This window comes from Solanum tuberosum, unplaced genomic scaffold, assembly GCF_000226075.1.
Source record: "Solanum tuberosum cultivar DM 1-3 516 R44 unplaced genomic scaffold, SolTub_3.0 scf00652, whole genome shotgun sequence".
NCBI classification, from domain to species: domain Eukaryota; kingdom Viridiplantae; phylum Streptophyta; class Magnoliopsida; order Solanales; family Solanaceae; genus Solanum; species Solanum tuberosum.
The window spans coordinates 123,613-145,908 of record NW_006239568.1 but is presented as its reverse complement, the minus strand read 5'-3'; the positions used below and the strand labels follow the sequence as shown (position 1 = coordinate 145,908).

The following is a 22,296-nucleotide window of genomic DNA, read 5'->3' as shown; positions in this document are numbered from 1 at the left end:
ACGTCTGAACAATTAGTTTTGTATTCATACTAGTTTATATTATGATATTAATTTACTAATAATTGTATATGTAACTATATAATTCGATATTTCAGTTTTGTTATTTTATAAATATGAATGCTATATTTAATACCAAAATTTTAAAGCACATGCCAACAACAAAAATAATACCAAACATATATAGTCGCACAAGTGGATTGGTTATCATACGAGTTATTCTTATGTTCTTATTTTGATGCTTGATCATCATTGAAATATATTTATCATCTCATATTGAACTAAGAAGAGGGATTGAGAGATAAAATATAGAACATAAGGAGTGAGATCATCCTTTATAAATTAAGGTCGGACGTTATCTCAACCTTTGTAGATAGAAAGGTTATTTTCAATAGACAATTACCAAAAAAATTAATTATATTTTTTTAGAAAAGGTTTACAGAGATGCAAAAGTAATCAAATTACTTTTTTTACTGTTAATTTTTTTTATACGGAAATTGTGGTAACAAAAAATTCAATTACAGGTCGAATTGTGGTGGATGGATAAGATCCCTCCATTAGGGACGCTCAATACAGGTTGTTAATTCAATATTTAACAAAAATCAATAACAGGTTGTTAATTCAATATTTAATTTTAAAATATATTTTAGTCTCGTAGTATTATTTTAAAAAAAAAATAATTGATTAAAATTTAATAATTAATTTTCTTTTCAATTGACAGAATAACACTTCTTGTAATATTTTGTAAGACTATAATAAACATATATAAATTATTGTACTTTAAGTAATAACACAAATATTTAAATCTCTCTTATTGATTATAGCTTTGAAAACTTGTTACATAAACTATCAAAATTATTTTTAAAATATTTAAAAATAAAATTAAGATTTCACTTAATTGAATATATCAGTTTGAATATCATTTTACTAATATAATATTTCATAAAACTTTTAACTACAAAATTCAATATTATAGTAATTAGAAGACATTCAAAGTTAAGACAATATATTTAAAATTCCTAAATCAATCAAAAAGCTTATTGATTTGATTCATCCCATTTCATTTATTTGGGCGAGAGGGAGGTTGTGAGTCACCTGGACTATGAATTTTTCCGTTGGTTGATTCTCGAAATTGAAAAAAAAAACATCGGGTCCAGACCCATAAATGATTAGGAAGCGAGGCGAGGGTCCTTCATTAAAGGGGGGAAAAGAGGGGGAACCCCTTGTCTTCTTTACGCCTTACATGCGGCAACAATCGCATAAATCAAAGTAGAGGTCACAAGATGACATAAAGTCCAAAAAAGACACTCTCTCTCGGGAGTGCTTTCGAGAACACATGCACCGCATATTGCATCAACATCTTCTATAGATAGTTTACCAACAAAAGAGATTCCACCAAGAACTTCTATAGCTAAAAGAGCTAATTCAAGTCTACTTATTGGATTTGTCACGTCTATTTTGAAGTCTTATTTAACTCGTTCGATGAGAAGGTGCGCCTACTCGGATTGGCTTCGCTATCGCTCCCGTGTAGGGTTCGGTCTATCCCAAAAATGGGTCCTCCTATCTGAAAGGGATTCCGAAGCGAGCGAGTTTCCTATTCCGTATCTCGGCCATCTTATCTGCAGGGATGACTTCCCCCGTTTTTGATTTGCATGTCTTTCATTCTGAATTTTTAATTATTTAATAATCTTATTAGTTTGAAGTTGAAATGTTTGATAAAACATTTCAATTAATGTTATAAAGTCAATATTAAAATTTTTTGGTAGACCTTATTTTTTGGGGTCTAACGCCACTGCTTTAGTGGCTTTAGGTTGAGCCGTCCACCTTCCATTGTTAACTAGAGCTTCCAAGTCTGCAAATGAAAAAAGTTAATTGATTGAGCCTCTAATGGGCCTTACACAACTTAAATTTGAACTTCAGTTGAGGCAGAGCGAACAATTTTAGTTTATGAATTTAGAATCAGACAATTCTTTTTATTTATTAATTAAGATCTAAATATTTTAATTTTATATACTAACTTCTTCCTTTTTATATATAACTATAAAATTTGAAATAAAGTAGTTGAGTTTTATCAAATTTGTAACCGTCAATATAACTGTCCCTGCTTCGAAGCCAATACCTGACACTAGCTAGGTAAAAAATCAAACATAATAAACTCTTGACAACAAGGTTTGTGGTAGAGTGGTAAGTACTCCTTCATCCCTTACCAATGATCTCGGGTCTGAATTCCCTTGGATACAAAGTCTCCTTTACCAAAGGTCTCGGGTCCGGATACCCCAGATACAAAGTCGTCTTTGTTAGGAAATGTTTTACCCCTAATGTGGGACTTAAACTAAACATAGTAAATATTTTTTGGTGTACTGTTGTAGACAATAAAATTCGCATTGAGAAAAACAATAATCAAGAACGGAAAAATATCGCAACAATTATTTTATTGATTTAAAGTGCGAGTGTTACAATCTCTATGATTCCTCTGAATTCGCCTTTTCAAATATAAATTCAAGGGATCTTGAGCTTGATCTTGAATTTGACTTTAACTTGGACTTAATCTTGAACTTGAACTTTGTCTTGATCTTGATCTTGATCTTGAACTTAAACTTTATCTTGATCTTGACTTTTAGTTGAATCCAAGGGCTTCGAGCTTGATCTTGAATTCGACGGTCTTGATCTTGATCGTTCTTGAACTTGAACTTGATCTTGATCGTTCTTGATCTTAAACTTGATCTTGAACTTGAATTCTTGAACTTCTAGCTAGTAGAAAAATCTGCATCTTTTGATCCACGAGCTTTCTCTAGCTTCTTGTTAGAATTCTTGAACTTGTAGAGCAATCTTTCGCTTTTGATCCACGAGCTTTCTCTAGCTTCTTGTTTAGAATTCTTCGTTCCTTTTCTAAAATATGAGGACCACTATTTATAGTTTTAAAATAGAGGAGTTGTGATTGGAATAAGATTCCCTTCGGCCAATCAGATTTAAGTGACATAACATATGAGTTTTATGGAGTGGAGTTTAATTAAATTCATATTTATTATATTTAAATTAACTCAATTATATTAATCCATAATATTTATTTGGACTAATATATTCATGAATTTAATATAATTCGAATCATTTTATAAATTTATGTTTAATAAATTTTAAATGACTACAAATGACCCCTTCTTCAAGTCTTGTCGAGATATTTTATCTTTCAAAGACTAGACTTGAAGAATTTGAAAACTTCAACTTGCAGACTCTTCAACTTGCAGACTTGAAAAATTTAAAGACTTCAACTTCTTGGAGATTTTGAAGACTTCATCTTGAAACAATTTTTATTCATAGGGGTTTGTCCCCATTGAGTCACTACCATTTGGTGCAAGTTTGATAAAAGATTACTCATAGCTTTAACTTTCATGTGACAAATCAAGTGGGAACATGTGTTTTTTTGACACTCATGAAACTGAACTTAGGATATATAATAAGTTTCTTACGTACCTCAGTGAAGAGGATCGAGTCACAACGTAGTTCCGGAAGTGTAACACCCCGTATGAACTAGTAAGACCTAACTAAGGCTTGACTAAATCTAGTAGGTTGAACTAGAGCCTCAAATGTTAGGTTTATAGTTGGAAACTTTTTTAAATGATGAAAAAAGGCTATTGAAGTTAGTTTGGTGATTTTAGGGGTCAAACGTCAAAAAACGACTATGACGTCCGAAAACTAATCATTTGAACTAGTGAGTTGTAAGGGTCTTGTCGTTGAAGTTTAGAGTGTTGTTTAACGGTGAAAACATGTAGAAGTGACTTCTACATGTAGAACACCATGTTTAGGGGTTAAACATTCGGGTACGACTTCCCCAAAAAGACCCCAATATCTACCCAAAAGCTGTTAAAAAATAGTAGGACCTACGAGATCCATCTACGGCCAGTAGACTGGTCTACAGACCGTAGGTCTTGGTCGCAGGTGGGGACTTAGTTTTGGGAGGCTTGGCTCCCAAAAAAGGAGCCTCTGAACCAAACGACGAGAGCACAACACGGGCCGTAACTTCACATACGGTTCGTGGGTGGGTGGCCGTAGGTGCTGCCAATTTACAGTCTTAAGTTAGTTAATTGACTAAGGGCTTAAGGGGTTGTTTAGCTAGTTGATTAATCACCTTTATAAGCTAGCATGACCTTAAGCTAAGTCATGAAATCATTTAGAACCAAGACCCTCAAAACAGTCCCCTAAAAACAGTTTTTAGTTTTAAGTTAGGAGTGAGGGTCAACTTTAAATGGTCATATCTCATTGCTCAAAAACGAATTAGGTGGGCCATTACCTATCCAATGTAAGGTCTCTGAGTACTCTTTCCAACGCCACCGAGTTTGCCCAATTTCGATCTCGGAGTAAAAAGTTATGGCCGAAATAGTGAAGCAATACTGTCAGTCCCAGGTCCAATCGACGGACCCAAACTACGGACGGTAGATCAAACGACGGTCCGTAGGTTGGGGTCCGTAGATTCTGCCAGTTTTGTGACTTTTAACTTTAAGTTGGGGTTTGGAAATTAAGTTAGTTAATTAATTAAGGGCTTAGGGGGTCGGTTAAGTGGTTAATTAACCTACTATAAATAGTTAATAAGACCCTAAACTAAGTCATTAACCCATTATAACTTAAAGACCCAAATCAAACCCAATTCCCCCCTCTCAAATATTTCTCTCTTTACAAGTTCCTCTATTGAAGAACAAAGAAGGAGATCAACTAGGGTTTGAAAATGGAGTCTTTCTCATGGGGTTTTTGATGGGAGTCTACACCTAAGGTATGGGAGTCCTTTATTCTTGGTTAGCTATCACCAAGAAGCCCTTTCTACTAAGTTTTTAAAGATCCCCAATTTCTAGGTTTTCAATCAAATTCGTGGGTCTCTTTCTAAAATCGATTCCATTGATCTATAATAATTATGATTATATATGAATGTTTGTGGATGAATTCATGTAATTGTTATGGTTTTTAAACAAATTCCCACAAGACCTATGATTTCACTTCTTTCTTAAATCTAAACCCTAGTATGTCTTGAGTAATGAATGAATGATGAAAATCTAGTATGTTTTCATGTAATTAAGTATTGAATTGTGATGTTATCCTATATGATGTATGAATATCACAAAAATAGGGTTGAATTTTGAAGAAAGTCTTGATGGCTATGAATGAATGTTTTCAATTGGTAAATAGTCTTCTATTGATTTGTTGATCCACTTGAGGTGGAGATGTTTACTTACTATGTATCCTTTGTATGAATGGTTTAATCCACTTATGGTGGAGATGCTTACTTGTTAGTATGAATTGTAGTGTTGAGACAAGGTTCATCTTCCCTACAACCTTAGATATGACTAAGTATGATACATTATGAATATGAGTGATATGATATGAACATGGTATGGTCTATATGTTGAATTGTATAAGGTGATATTGTGGAAGGACCCTACATACATATTCCCCTATATGGATATATAATTCTATACATGCCATGAATGGCGATTGTATCCTTGTCTATTGTATGAATGTTAGATAGGTGATTTACATGGTCTAAAATCCTTAAATGCAATATATGTGAATTGTGCATGAGTTGGGATACCATATATATGTTATGACCCCCTTGACAAGGGAGGTGTCTATGATGTTAATGTTGTTGTTGTTGTGCCATTGTGAGGACAATCATGCACACACACTCCATGCATAAATATGAATATGATATGTCTATGGTGTCAATTGAAAGGCTAATTCTCATATGCACCTTTACATACTATTATGCATGAAATGTACATGACCATGAAGAATGACTATGCATGCTAGGATGTGAGTATGAATGTTATGTTATGATTATGGTAGTGTTGATATGTTGAATAAAAGGTAATTCTCATAAACACAATATGAATATGAAATGAATGAACATTCTCACATGTTGTTAGTTTTATGATGAAAAGCTATTCTCATCTTTGAAACCTTTGAGCTATGGGTTGAGTCCCTAATGCATTCCTTATTGAATTAAATTGTAAGTAAATGTTTAATACTACTTTAAAGGGGAATTGTGCTTAGCACCGAGTGAACATGAAAATGAGATGGAAGCTTTTACGTTTAGCAAGTCCGGCTTCCCATATGGGTTTCTTTTACGTTTAGCAAGTCCGGGTTCCCAAAATATACATGTTGTCTCATAAGATGGAAACCTTTTATGTTTAGCAAGTTCGGATTTCTAGTAGCAATCTCCTTGTTCCTCAACTATGTTTACCCACATAGGTATTAGCTAGTGGATCCACCTAGAAGCTATTATGATGTCTCTACCTTGGCAAGTAGAATACTCTATTTTCGGTGTGGGAGTAGAACACCGGATTCCATGTAGCTCACATGGTCTATGTCGTTTAAGGTTATTTTTCCCTAAATAATAAGATAATGAATGGAGCATGAACTATTTTATAATTTCTTGGTAAGTTTGCTAAGTAGGAGTGGGGGTATGGGACTTCACTAATACATTGTACTAGTAGACTTTGTAGGATGTGGTAGATGGTTCCTTTACATATAGTTATGACATGAATGCATGCATGTATATTGAATGAATGGTTGTTATGAGTGACTTGTCTTTATATTCAAACTGTACACATGATTGGTTCTCTACTTATGACTATTGTTTATAATGAGGTCTAAAGGATAAAGTGCATGATTAAGGTAGCCATATAGGAGTGCGTAGTGAGGTTAGTATTATGGGATGCTAATCACACATTGCACAAGTGTTCGCTAGGGGTTACTAAAGTAGTGGCTTTACTATGAAATGAGTATGGATGTAATATTGGCTTATGTTGGTATGAACTATATGTGAGTTGTTTATGACTTATGATTCTTCAACTCTTTCAAGATGATGTTCAAAAGTGCATAAAGCATGGTTTCAACTAAATGTCCCTTTTAAGCATGTTTTAATGTTTTTATGCATGGCTTCCATACTTAGTACTTTTTGTGCTAACCCCTTCTTCTACATTTTCTACAAAGTATAGGGTTTGGAGATATGGTGTCTTGTACATGGAATATAGGTTTCTAAGGAGCTTGGGAATGAAGACTTGGGGAGTCATCATAGTTTCGATGACAAACTCACCTTGTCCACTTATGTCTTTACTTTATGTTTTTAGATTTATGTAAGGGTCGTGTCCCTAAGTTTGTATTAAAAGAGATTTAAGTCTAATGTTATAGATGGTTTGAGACATAGTGTCATAGACTCTTTCTTATTTTATAAAGATTTCGATTGTAAAGAAAAGTTTTAACTTTTTCGCTGTTTTCATATGCTTTAATGTTCATGATATGCTAAGGGCTTGTATAAGACCTCTGAGAGGTCGAATACGTCGTGTTACGACTAGGGGGTGCTCTCAGGTCGTGATAGGAAGAGTGTGTTTTAAAGAGCATTTCAACTTAAAGATTAATTTAACTCAAATTTGAAGAGCTTTATGACATATAGTTTAAGCTCGTGTTTGAAGGAATATTTCAGCTCGAAGATTTAACTCAAATTTGAAGAGCTTTGTGACATGCAGTTTAAGCTCGTGTTTCAAGGATCATTTCAACTTGAAGATTTAGCTCAAATTTGAAGATTTTTGTGACATACAATTTAAGCTCATGTTTGAAGGAGCATTTCAACTTGAAGATTTAACTCAAACTTGAATATTTAAGTGACATACAGTTTAAGCTCGTATTTCAAGGAGCATTTCAACTTGAAGATTTAACTCAAACTTGAATATTTAAGTGACATACAGTTTAAGCTCGTATTTCAAGGAGCATTTCAACTTGAAGATTTAACTCAAACTTGAATATTTAAGTGACATACAGTTTAAGCTCGTATTTCAAGGAGCATTTCAACTTGAAGATTTAACTCAAAATTTGAAGAGTTTTGTGACATACAGTTTAAGCTCGTGTTTCAAGGAGCATTTCAACTTGAATATTTAACTCAAATTTGAAGATCTTTGTGATATAAAATTTAGGCTCGTGTGTCTAGGAGCATTATAACTTGCAGTTTAGGCTCATGCGATGAGGAGCATTGTAACTTGCAGTTTAACCTCATGCGTCAAGGAGCGTCTAGATATACATTGACTCTACTAATTCATCTACGGATGCAGACTTGCCCCCACTTTGGGGTTCTTCTATATCTTCATCTTCATGAGGTCCATAGACAGAAGATCAACGATCTTTTCTTAAAGTCAAGCTTAATTTCATATCATGTGCTCGAGTTGCCAACTCTTCGAATGTATTGGGCTTTAATCATTGCAAGATGTAGTGAAGACCCCAATTCATGCCTTGGATGCACATTTCAATGCTAGAAGTTTCACTAAGGCGATCTTTGCAGTTGAGGCTCAAACTTCTCCAGCGATTGATAAAGTCAACAACTAGCTCATATTCACCTTGACGAGCCTTTGTAAGCTCAATCATGCTAACGACACGTCTTGTTCTATAGAAATGATTGAGGAATTCTTTCTTTAACTGCTCCCAACAATCTATAGAATTATGTTCGAGATTTATGTACCAATCAAAGACATTTTCTCTGAGAGACCGAACGAACTCTTTAACAAGATAATCCCCATACGTCCCACCATCATTGGAAGTCTCGATAAAGTGATATATATTGTTTGGGATTTCCTTTGCCATCAAATTGTTGAAACTTAAGAGGTTGATAACCTTCTGGCATTTTCAAGTTATCAATCCCTTGTGTATATGGCTTTACATATGTGGGAGAAAATTTGGGTGAAGACTCAAATTTGTCTTCGATAGCCTCTATGATAAAGTCATTCAATTGATCAATTGGAATCAAACCTTCAACGGAGATATGAATCTATTTGATCCTTGTTTGTTTTAAGCAAGACTCTCCTTCGTCTTGAATTTTATGAAGCTTCAGAGGTGCTTGACTTGATCTTTTCTCAATCATGTTATCCATCATATTTCTTAGCTTGGAAAGTTTACCATTTTGTTCGTGTGTGCACTTTGTCAGGCATTCAATTGCTTTAGTTAAACTTGCTAGTCATTCTTCCATAGTGCAAGTCATTTTAATATTCTTTAAGGCTTGAAAAGTTGAGATGAAAGGTAGAGATTGTCCCACTGGGCGTGCCAGAATTTATAGACAATAAAATTCGTGTCGAGAAAAACAATAATCAAGAACGCAAAAATATCGCAACCGTTTTATTGATTTAAAGTGCGAGTGTTACAATTTCTATGATTCCTCTGAATTCGCCTTTTCAAATAAAAATTCAAGGGATCTTGAGCGTGATCTTGAATTTGACTTTAACTTGGACTTAATCTTTATTTTGATCTTGAACTTGAACTTTATCTTGATCTTGAACTTAAACTTTATCTTGATCTTGACTTCTAGTTAATTTCAAGACTTCGAGCTTGATCTTGAATATGGTGGTCTTGATCTTGATCGTTCTTGAACTTGAACTTTATCTTGATCTTGACTTCTAGTTGAATCCAAAGGCTTCGAGCTTGATCTTGAATCTAACGGTCTTGATCTTGATTGTTCTTGAACTTGAACTTGATCTTTATCGTTCTTGAACTTTATCTTGATCTTGACTTCTAGTTGAATCCAAGGGCTTCAAACTTGATCTTGAATCTAACGGTCTTGATCTTGATCGTTCTTGAACTTGATCGTTCTTGAACTTTATCTTGATCTTGACTTCTAGTTGAATCCAAGGGCTTCGAGCTTGATTTTCAATCCGACGGTCTTGATCTTGATCGTTCTTGAACTTGAACTTGATCTTGATCATTCTTGATCTTAAACTTGATCTTGGACTTGAACGCTTGAATTCTTGAACTTCTAGCTTGTAGAAAAATCTGCGGCTTTTGATCCACGAGTTTTCTCTAGCTTCTTGTTAGAACTCTTGAACTTGTAAAGCAATCTGTGGCTTTTGATCTACGTGCTTTCTCTAGCTCTTGTTTAGAATTCTTCGTTCCTTTTCTAAAATATGAGGACCCCTATTTATAGTTTTAAAATAGAGGAATTGTGATTGGAATAGGATTTCCTTCGGCCAATCAGATTTAAGTGACATAACATATGGGGTTTATGGAGCGGGATTTAATTAAATTCATATTTATTATATTTAAATAATTAATTCAATTATATTAATCCATAATATTTATTTGGACTAATATATTCATGAATTTAATATAATCCGAATTATTTTATAAATTTATATTTAATAAATTTTAAATGACTACAACTGTAAATGCAAGAAAAGAATGTATGTCATAAAATGTTTTTATTTTATGGTACTTGTAGCATTTATTTTCAACGATTTGTTTGAGGGTAAAGCAAATAATACGATATCGAATAATTTTGTAAAGTAAACTAATTTTGTTTTTTAATAAATTGGATAAGAAAGACTAGTTAGGACCTAACAAAGTAATTCATCCGCGTGAAAATATTGAACTGGAATATATTAAAATATATATTCTTTTTGAGGATTTTTTTTGAGAAAATGGTCTAAAACCTTCCCAACCTATACTCGAAATTCCAATTACACACTCCAACTCAGTGGCGTAGCCAGGAATTTTATGAAGGGGGTTCAAACTTTAAATATTAATTTTTTTTTAAAAACGATGATTTATAGAGATTCTACTTTTAGTAATATTATAATATAATTTGGGAAATGGGTCTCTTATTTATAGAGAAAGAAAACATTATTCCAAAAGGAAAATGTATTAAAATTTAAGAAAATCTTATTCCACAAAGGAAAAAGGTATTACAATATAAGGAAATCTTATTCCACAAGGAAAAGGTATTAAAATTTAAGGATTTTTTTTTCAATTAAAACCTTATTCCAAAAGGAAAATGTATTAAAATTTTAAGAAAAAGGTATTAAAATATAAGGAAATCTTATTCCTCTAAGAAAATGTATTAAAATTTAAGGAAATAATTCAATTTTAATTGAAAAAAAAATCTTTATTGGAGGTAAGTAGGGGTGTTCACGGGTTGGTTTGGATCGGTTATTGGTCAAAACCAAAACCAAACCAACTTAATCAGTTTTAAAATTATCAAAACCAAACCAAACCAAACCAAATACAATATACATTTATCGGTTTGGTGATTATCGGTTTCAGTTTGGTTTGGTTCGGTTATTCGGTTATTAACCATACACAAAAATAAAAGAAACAATTCATTTAAAATGTGAAAAAAGTGACAACAATCCATTCAAAACGAAAAATAGTTAGAATGACTTAAATTACTAAACTTTCAATCACTAAATTTACTATCAATAAAGCTTTAAAATTCACTATATTGGCCTAGAAGGAAGAGACAATAACATTTTCAGTCCCACAAAGAATTGTCATAGCACTCATATACATGAAATCAATAAGATAAATGTTTCATATTGGGCATTTTTGCTTTCAATAAGTAAATTATAAAGAAATTTTAATGAAAATATGTATAAGATCTTTAAAATTGTTTATAAAAATAATATATTAAGTATGTATATTAATAAAATATATGTATATAATTCATCGGTTCGGTTCGGTTATTTCTTCGATTTTTTTCGAATAAAACCATAACCAAACCAAATACTATAGGTTTTCAAAAATCTAAAATCAAACCCAAATAAAATCGATTTTATTTTATCGGTTTGGTTTGCTTTTTCGGTTTGGATCGGTTTTTATCCAAATTGTGAACACCCCTAGAGGTAAGATTCAAACTTGGGTCACTCAAGACAAGCGTGACAATATTTACCACCAAGCTACTGAACATTTATGTTAAAATTACACATGTTTATTTACTTACAAACTTCAAGAAGGCAAAATAATAATAGAAAAATGAAAACGCTCATGCGGGGAATCGAACTGCGGCAACGAGTGGACTTGTGACAACTCTAGCCATCTCCTCTGCATATTACTTTGTTGTTTTAGGGTGTCCAAAATACCATATATACCAATATAAGTCAAAACTTTACGTGTTTATATCGTATAATTTGGGACAAGGTGGCTCCGCCCCTGCTCCGACTTCACGGGTGTCCTATCACCCCCTGGACATTTTATTTCTCTATTTGGTGCACACCTGAGTGCTGACCAGTACACATAAACCAAATATATTGACTAACGTGATTTGAACGCGCGGGTCCCACTTCGACCTTTCCTTTTCCCTCCTAAAGATCGAACGACCTCACCCCTTACCCCTAATTCTTTATTTTTGCTTTTCTCCTTTTCATCTCCCTCACCAAAGTCTGATTACAACATCTAAATATGCATTTCTGGTGATGATCCAAGCATTCTTGTGTGTATTTTCAACTTGATTACGTAGTTTATCAACTGATTCAATAAAGGTTAGTTCTTTGTCCCTTATAAAGAGAAACAATAATACAAGGAAAAAAACATACACCATAGCATGGGAAAGACCAAAATCTTCTTTTCGAATTTAATTTTGACCAAGAAGTTTACAAATTAAGTAAAATTTCATGTGTGCATCTCACTACAGCGTTGAACGTTGGGTTTGATTCATCGATACAAAGCTTATTCAAGGCTTCAGTGCTATTTTTAACGAATTTAGAGAAAATTCAAATTAGAGAACCTAAATAAGAAATTAGAGCAGATTACAAACCTTAACTTCAAGATTTAAAGTAGAAATGAACATAAACAACTAAAACCTAGCCATTTTTGGAAGAAAATCGTCAAAATATTGAAGAAGGAACAAGGATTAATGGTGGGGGAAGAAGGAACAAAGGTTTATTTAATTTGGGAAGATGATCATTGCCAATTTATTGCCTCTTTTAACGTGTACCAGTTTATTTCCTCTTCTAATGCGCCTAGAGGAGGTGTTCTCACCTCCTATGACAGATCAGCACTCAGGTGTGCACTAAATAGAGAAATAAAATGTTCAGTTGGAGTGTGTAGTTGAAATTTCGGATATAAGTTGGGGGGGGCTTTAGACCATTTTCTTGAATTTTTATATTGGAATGGGTTAATTTTTGTCGTGATTTGTTTTAGAGCGATATCATTAACTTTTTTTTTTATTTACAATTAAAATTTTATTATGTCTATATTACGGTTATCAAGTAATCTGAAATCTCACTTATATGAGGAGGATTTTGGGTTGAGTTATATTTAATATTCTCAAATAACAGTGGCGGTTAAGCAGAAAACATGAATTTGAGCCTTGATTCATATGAAGTCATCTTTATCAGAAAGTGTTATTCTCAATATGACTTTTCGATCTTAATATAAAACAATATTAGAGAACCGGAAGATGATAGATAATGATATAAAAAATATAAAAATAGGTCCACTAATACACTCTAAATATCTAAAACAAAAAATAAAATAAAATTGTAATGCAGATATTAAAAGTATTTATTGGTGATGTTTTGAAAAGAAAGAGGTTTTAGAATATATATATTTTTTTAAGTATTATTATTTCATCTGCATGAAAATATTGAATTGAATTAATTGACTAATTTAAAATATTCAGCATCTTATTTTTTGAATTAGATAAAAAAAAATTAAGTATTATTCTTTCATCTGCATAAAAATATTGAATTGAATTAATTGGTAATTTAAAAAATTCAGCATCTTATTTTTTGAATTAGATAAAAAATAATTGTAATCTGGGTAATAATTGCATGACTTAAAAACTACTCTATCACATATTATGTAGTTCATTTCTAGAATTTGACTATTGGATTATCTGTATCTCACTAATACAAGGAAGGAATGTACAAATATTTATTTGGGAAAATCACCTAATTACACGATTTAAGATAACATAATTTTTAAATAAATATTTCTACTATTTGAATTAACTATCAAAATCCCTTTTTTCCTCAATATCTCTTAACATTCGGATACATTACTCTACCTATACCAGATACATTGCAATTTTGTTTGTGTAAAATGTATCTGGTACAAATGTTATTGTTGATACATAACCTCAATTATTTAAAAACTAAATAAGTATGAATCTGTGGTTTATAATTATGTATATGATACATAACTTATGTATCGTTTGCTATGTATCGAGCGAAGGAGTAATATAAATCCAAGTTTATTGTAATTTGAGAAACTTTCAGGATAGAATGTAATTAGCACCTAGTTGTTGGTGTTTATGTACTTTATACTATTTATTTTTGAAGTTATCATTTAATTTAAATTCATTTTTCTGCGTGTACTCACTTGGAGAACTTCAGACATACAATGTCTGAAATCGTATCTTTGATAACGTCTTGAAAAGTCTATTTTTAATGCAATGTCTAAAATCTCATGTAGTTAAAGCTCAGATATATATATATATATATTTTAAGCTCGGATATAAATGACTGAAGTTCAACTATTTTAATCATTCGCCTGACATTAGTCATTCTTGTCAGAAATTTATCCGCATAAGGCTGAAGTTTAAGCGAAAAGACCAGACTTAAACAAAAATAATTGAACTTCATTATGTATGACTAAATTTAGATAAAAACAACCAAGTCCAAATATTATTTGTTGAATTTTAAGCTAGAATGTATGAACTTTGATCATATATATTTTCTCTGAAGTTTAATTTTGTGAAGCCTAACATAAAATACTATACATCTGAAGTGGGAATATGTACCAAAATATTTTTAAAAAAAAATATGTATCGATTAAATAATCGTATCAAAATAGATTGTCCCGTAATAACTATTTTTTACCTAATACGTTTGTATATCAGAACAACAAAAAGGTCTTTGAATACGGCCATGAACCAAGACAACTTGCTCTAAGGAGAAGAGAAATTAGCATCGGTTATTAATATAAAGTCGTAAATTTTATATAATAATACTAGTATAATTAGATAACTATTTCTCATATTTTGGGTGATAATTAAAAAAATTGATTGTTTGAATTTATTTTAATATCTATCATTCTAGTAAAGTATTTAGAAGATAAGGCTTTAAAATATGATAGAATTTGATTTCAATTTTTTTATATTCGCATTGTGATGGTCTAATTTGTGTGATTGACTTCAACTTCATATGTCTATCCCAATTATATTATGAATATATTTACATGTATATTAGTATATTAGTAAAAATATCACACTATATTTATTTATCTTCAATGTATCATCAATCATGTATATTTGTATAAAAAGTTGTGTGCGCTGTACACAATACACTTAGGAATGACCATGGGTGAGGCGGAGTGGAGCGGGTCGAATTTAACCCGCAAATTTTTTTAATTCGCCTTGCCCCGCATAAGAATTATTTTTTATTTTCAACCCGCCCCGCTCCACCCCACCACGCATAGACCCGCACTGTGTAAACCCATTTCGCATACTTTTTTTGATATTTTTTTCTAGTTAAGTTTGATACTAAATAAAAATAAATTTATTTTTCATTAAGTTGTATTAATTTAATAGATAATGACTTCAAAATTTAATTTTAGAGGTCAATTGGGGAAAATATAAGAAATTGTATTATTTTTTATTGAACTATTTCATTTACTATCTTGAATATTTTAGTAGCTTTAAAAAAATTATATTAATAAATAATGTTATTTAACTCTAATAACATGTAAAAAGCTCAATTTAAATTTAAAAGTCATATATACCCCGCAACCCATTCCTCCCGCATTAATTTTAAAAAATCCACTTCAACCTGCCCCGCATCCCTCCCTTCCCTCACAACTTTAAATCCGCCCCGCCCGCATAGACTTAAATTCACCCCACCCCACATCCACTTCACCCAATTGTCATTCCTAAATACACAACATAATATAACGTAAAATAGTTGAATCATGAAAATATGTGTGATATAGTACACTAATACACATGATATACAATGTAATATACATATGCCACAAATTCATTTTTCCAAGCTATTTTTTTACTTGAGATAAATCCAAATAATTTGCATTCAAGTATTTTAAACTAATTTCAACCACAATCACTCACACATGTTCAATCTAATAGAGAAGTATGATAAGAAAAAAGGAGGAGGTTAAAATTTGTGTAATTCTCAAATTTGGATTCAATCCTTCGAATCGATAGATGACTTTGTTTGAGATTTTTTCAAAGGAAAAAAAAGTACCATCTTGACTATTACATAAAAGAATAAAATGTACGCAAATTTTATTACTATTACATAAAAAAAAATGAAATGTACACAAGTTTTATTTAATCTACTCTTAGGGATCGTTATGGTATGAGGGATAAAAATAAGAAAAAATGACGCGGATAAACAAACATATACTAGTTAATTAGCTAACATAGCTATAGTTTGAATTAATTACGATTGCAACATAATTTTGACTATAATTACGTCACGTATACATATATAAATACAAATTATACATATAACTCTCTCTCTACTCTCTGCCATCTCTCGCTCGCCTCTATCCTCCCTCTCCCAATCTCGCTCCCCAGATATACAAATATATATGTATACCAGTTACATATACACAATTATCTGACAGATATACATATATAGTTTGTCTCTCTCCTCCCTCTCCCGATCTCGCTCGCTATATATATATATATATATATATATATACAATTCACCCCTCTCCACTCTCTGTCATCTCTCGCTCGCCTCTCTCCTCCCTCTAACATGTACGAATCATAATTAGCAAATTATAGCTATGTAGCATAATTCAGTTATTTTTGAGTGGCTATACGCAAAAATTCTCAAATAAAGAGTTCCAAAATAAATAAATAAAATCGAAGGATAAAATTTTGGTGTCTTATTTGATTGTCAAGTTTGGTATAACTTTTCCCATCATTTATACCATAGTGATGAGATAAGTTATCGGATATACATGGTGGGATAAATTATCCCAGGATAATTAATCCTGAGATGACTTGTTCCAACCAAATGACCCGTTAAGGATCAAAAGGTTATGACACTCGCCAAATTTAGTTATTTCTTAAAAAAGGTTTGTAGAAATGCAAGAGTAACTTAATAAATAATTATAATGCTAATGTTTTTATACTAAAATTGTGGTATCAAAAAAATCTAATTACAATATGATAATTCGATATCTATTGTACCATGTCTATCCACAGGCTGGAGAAGGAAGTTTATTATTTTTTCAACATTTGAATGAATATAATAAAAAAATTATTAACATTAAATCATTATGCTTACTAGTGATGATGGAGATAGTTTATAGTTGTGGTGGTGATGGTAATAGGTGTTAGTGACTAGTAATGATGATGATGATAGTTGTGATAGTGTAAGTGGTTGGTCTTGTGGCGATCGATAATAATGTTGATGGTTGTAATGATGAAGTTGATTGATGTTAGTAGTTGATGGTGGTGCATGGTTGAAGAGTGTGTGGTAGTTGATGATGTATTTATCGTAGTTGATGGCAATGCTAGTTAGGATGGAGTGATTGATAGTAGAAATTGACCACACTGATGATAGTGACTAATATTAGTAGTGGTGGAGATAGCAATGGTGATAGTGATGATCGCAGAATGTATTATGCTAGTTGACGACGATGCTAGTTGTGATGACAATTTGTTGGGTGGTAGTGGAGGTGGCGACGACTACTAAAGGAGGACATAGATATTCATAATAATAGAGGAGGTAAGTGTGATAGCAAAGTACAGTAGTGGCTAGCAACAATGGTGGTTATGATAAAATAAATGGCTAGTGATAAACGACGATAATGGTTGTTGACAATTATGGTGATTGTGATTATGATGACAAGGGTAGTTAGTAGTGGTGACCGATGATTATGGATAAAATGATGGTGAATATTATCCACATAAGAATACTTCCTTTGTCCCTAATTACTTGTCCACTTTTGAATTGACACACCTATTAAGAAAACAATGATTGACATAGTGCGTTTACCATTTTACCCCTAATTATGAAGTGGATAAATTAAAAACTTAAGATCTTCAAGAAGTTTTACCTTTTTCAAAGTAATAATTGAGGGTGTAATAGGTAAAAAAAAATTGTTCTTTCTTGATTTGTCAAAATGAACAACTAATTAGGGACAAATAAAAAAGGAAAAGTGGACAAGTAATTAGGGACAAAGGGAGTACCTCTTAACGATCTTAATACTCTATTTTTTAGATCCAAAAAATAGCGTCTTAATATCATTAGGGACAACTAATTAGGGACAAATAAAAAAAAAAGTGAACACGTAATTAGGGACATAGGGAGTATTCTTGAAGATCTTAATGATTTAGACCTATTAAATACTTAAATCTTAATGAAAACCAATGCACTTAATAGTATAATGTATGAACCATTCAAATTTAGATCTCTATTAAGTGCAAATAAATGTGGCTCACATCTCTTTATACAAACTTTTGGCCTCTATCTTCTTGTGATCCCAAATCTCACTCACATCAACTATAAGGGAAGAAAAACACACCTCGGGTTGGGCGTAGCCTAGTGCTCAATGAAGTGATAAAGAATCAAGTTCAAATCTTGAAAAGAAAAATAATAGATAATTCTTTTGATTTGTCCTAGCCTTGGTGGACCGAGAAAAAAACTACAAGCGAAGAAAATCACAATCAAGGGACACAAAAATTCAAACTCAAATATACATAGCCGTAGAAAGTAGAAATATGAAAATAAAATAATGATATGATTTAAACATATATTAGAATATATTTTATAATATACTGTCACATATAAAATAAAACATAGAGATTTCCTATATATTGTGAAGCTATTAGTTATGCAGAATTCTATACCGAAAATCATACTCCTATATATAATAACTTAGTTATATCATTTAAATTGCAAAAAAGCATAAAACTCTATAGAGAAAAGATTTACGCAGTTATTGTGTGCTAGTTTTGTACACAAGCACAACAGCATCTGAAGCTGCTTGGTGTACTAACTTTATGATGGATGCCAGACCCAAACAACCCCCTCTTAGTATAAGACCTGTCCTAACATATGTTTCCGAATTAACAGCATCGTAAGCAGCAATAATTCTTGCCAACTAACCTGGAAATTTTAAAAATAAACTCTACTCAATCCTTCCCATCGTTAGTTCATGGTGGCAACTTATATGTGCATCCCTTGGTTGTGAGCCCCTGTATACAACTCCTTAGTTGTTTCCGAACTATGAAATGAACATGGCTGAACTACAGTAACAACCTTGATTCCAGCTAACAACAATCTTACTTGACCATTGACGGAGAAAAAGACTCGTCATGCATCATCAGAGTGTAGAAAGTACAAAAAAGAATACACAGACTACAAGAAAATACAACATTTTTTCGCAAAATGGACCTGCTTAGATAATGAACCAGACCAAGAGCACAAGAAGAACCCAAATCTGTATCTTCTATGAAATTTTAGACATAAACACGATGCAGTACAACACAATTCAAGGAAAGAGAAACAGGAGAAGCCAAGTTCAACTTCGTGTTAAAATACATTCTTTAGACAAAAGGAAACGTATAACCAAGTTTTATCGCTAATTTGCCAAGTTTTAGAACAGTTCCTTCTCACGTTTCCTCAGCTTCTACGGCAACAGTAAGAATATGAAAGTAAAGCATTGTACTTGTATAAATTTCCATATACATGTATAGCTGTGAAACGAGCGAGGGATTTCTCTTTTGAGCCAGTGGTACCAATACAACTGAAGACAATGTGGCGGTATTCAGGAATATCCATGTATGTGAAATAAATTGAAATCAAGGAGAAGCCAGTACCTTGCAAAGTGTGTCTTGGAATGAAGACCTATATGTTCAATGATCATGGGTGAATAATCTCCTTGAACCAGTAGCTGCTTACTGTTCTTAATAGTTGTCCGTAAAATTCTCTAATCAATTCTTCCGAATTATGAACATATAGACAACTGTTTATAATAAATCCCTGATAAAATCAAGGTTCAAAGTATCACGGACAAGAAGGAAAAGTCCAACAATTATAACAAACATGATTCCAGATGACATTATCCCTTGCTCTACTTCTAAAGGAAGTTTTTTTCCACCTCTAGCTGCTTCTACGAGAATCAACGCCAAAGTACCCCCATCCAAAGCCGGCAAAGGAAGGAGATTTATCACAGCAAGGTTGATATTCAGGACAGCAGCAAATTGATAAAGACCATCAACGTTTGATTTCGCAACTTCTGCACCAACAGCTATGATGGCAACAGGACCTGATACCTTACTAGCCGTTTGTGAGAAGTTCATAAACGTCTGTTTCAAGCTGTCCAACACATTGTATGTAAGACCCCAAAACTCTCTCCCTGAGAAGCTAAATGCCTCAAGTAAATTCTTTGGCTGAACTTTCGAAATCTTGAAGTTTGGTGACAGTTGAACTCCAATCCTACCCGTACCATCTGAATTCTCATCAGGTGTAACTCTAACATCAACACTCCCTCCTCCTCTCCCTATCTTCAGCAACACATTTCTCTTCGGACTTTTCTTGATGACATCAACAACCTCAGTAACCAAACTAGGCCCATTTTTCCCTAAATCAATTCCATTAACACCTAAAATTACATCACCAGGAAGCAATCCATCTCTAGATGCAGCTGAAAAAGGTCTTACATCAGGCACAAGAACCCCAGGGAAGGATTCTTGCACAGGTAATCCAACTAACAACACTTGAGTAAATATTATCACATAAGCAAATATTATATTAGCTATTACCCCAGCTGAAATAACAATAACCCTATCAAAAATAGGCCTATTTTTAAGCAAATTCTTGTCATCAGGAGGAATATCACTATCAGGATCATTATCAGGAAAACCCACAAACCCACCAAGAGGAAATGCTCTAAGTGAGTACTCTACATTTTTAGCATTAAATTTAGCTAAAATTGGACCAAACCCAACAGCAAATTTACTTACATGAATACCCTGAAGATAAGCAGCAAGAAAATGACCACTTTCATGAACTACAATAATAGCTGTTAAAACACCAACTGCTTCCAAAACTGACTGTGTACTCTCAAAATTACTACCAAAATCAAATCCAGGAATTACCCAACTCCTGAAATCTCTCCTTCTACCAAGTGGGTATTTGTTCTTTTCATGTAAAAACTGATTCTTGGAATGAAAAGTTGAAGAGGAAGAGGAAGATAAAGATTTTGAAAAGTGAGTTTTAGTCAATCTTGAAATATGTGATTTGGAATTAATGAATCTTGAGAGGGAGAGTGAACAAGAAGAAGGAGAAAGATTTATAATCATTTTTTTTTTTTTTTGTGATGATTTTGTTGAGATTTGAAAAGGGGTTAATATGAAGTTTGAGGGGTTTTTGGTTAATAAGGGGGATAAAGAAGATGGGGATGTGAGAATGGATAATTCACAAATTTGGATTTGTGGAGGGGAAGTGTGTGATCTGCTTACACCACAATTTTCTTTTCTTTTTTTTTCTTCTTGGGCTCTGTTTATGCACAACAGTGGTCAAGAAGTAATTTCCTTTGTGAAAATATATACTTTATCCATCAATTTCATCTATCTTAATTTATATGATATATTTTTTTGTCTATTTTTATTTGTTCATTATATTAAAAATAATTATCTAATACTACTCGTTTAATTTGGAAAATCAAAAGAAAATTTACCTTTTTTTTTTTATCTATTTATTCTTTCTATTAAATATTATTTACTATCTAATAGGGGTGAACATATGTACTAAAAAAAATCGAACCGAACTAATTCGATTCTTCGTTTTCAATTTGGTATCGGTGCTATTTTTTCTAAAGTTTGATTTTTCGATTCAGTGTAAGGGTCTCGAAATTTTGGTGCACCGAAGATCCAAACATTTTTTTTCAAAAAAATAACATAATATATATATATGGTCATTCCCTTAACTAAAATAAAAGGTCAACTTACAATTAAATCATTCATGAACAAATCAAAGTATTTACAAATTTATAATTCAATAGTTAACTTCAAATATTAATTTTCAGGAAGAACTCAATATATTTTTATCATTGTACATTATGTAAAGGAACCCGTCTTCGTCCTTGTTTTACTCGAGAGTTGTAGGCACAATGTTCTTGACAAATGTAGTCTTTTAGTTAGCACAATAAGTGTTCCATAGCGAGACACATCATCCTTTAACATAGTTTTAAGTTTTTAAGTATCTTATATACTTTAATTTTGTTCTCATTTTTATTTTTTATTCACACAAAAAATCATTTTAAAGACACCGAATTAAATCGAATCGAAGTAGAAAGAATTAAACTGAACTGAATTAGTTTACTTTGGTATACGGTGCACGTTTTTCTAAAACTAAAAATCGAAGAATCGAATCGAAGTTTGATAAAACCGAACCAAAGAACCGAACATCCACCCTTACTATCTAATGCATTTTTCAAAGTATTAAATTTAATATATTTAAACAATAATGTAGTAATATTAGCCCTATTATTTATTAATATTCCATAAGGTGTGTGTCA

General features: G+C 32.2%; 1 protein-coding gene across 1 annotated transcript; it reads right to left on the bottom strand.

Annotated features, from left to right (window-relative positions):
* Positions 1 to 19,134: 19,134 nt before the first annotated feature.
* LOC102585927 (probable membrane metalloprotease ARASP2, chloroplastic) lies at positions 19,135 to 21,257 on the bottom strand. The gene has a single exon (XM_006366522.2). The coding sequence runs from the start codon at positions 21,077 to 21,079 to the stop codon at positions 19,745 to 19,747; it is 1,335 nt and encodes a 444-aa protein (XP_006366584.1). The 5' UTR covers positions 21,080 to 21,257; the 3' UTR covers positions 19,135 to 19,744.
* Between the last annotated feature and the right edge of the window lie 1,039 nt (positions 21,258 to 22,296).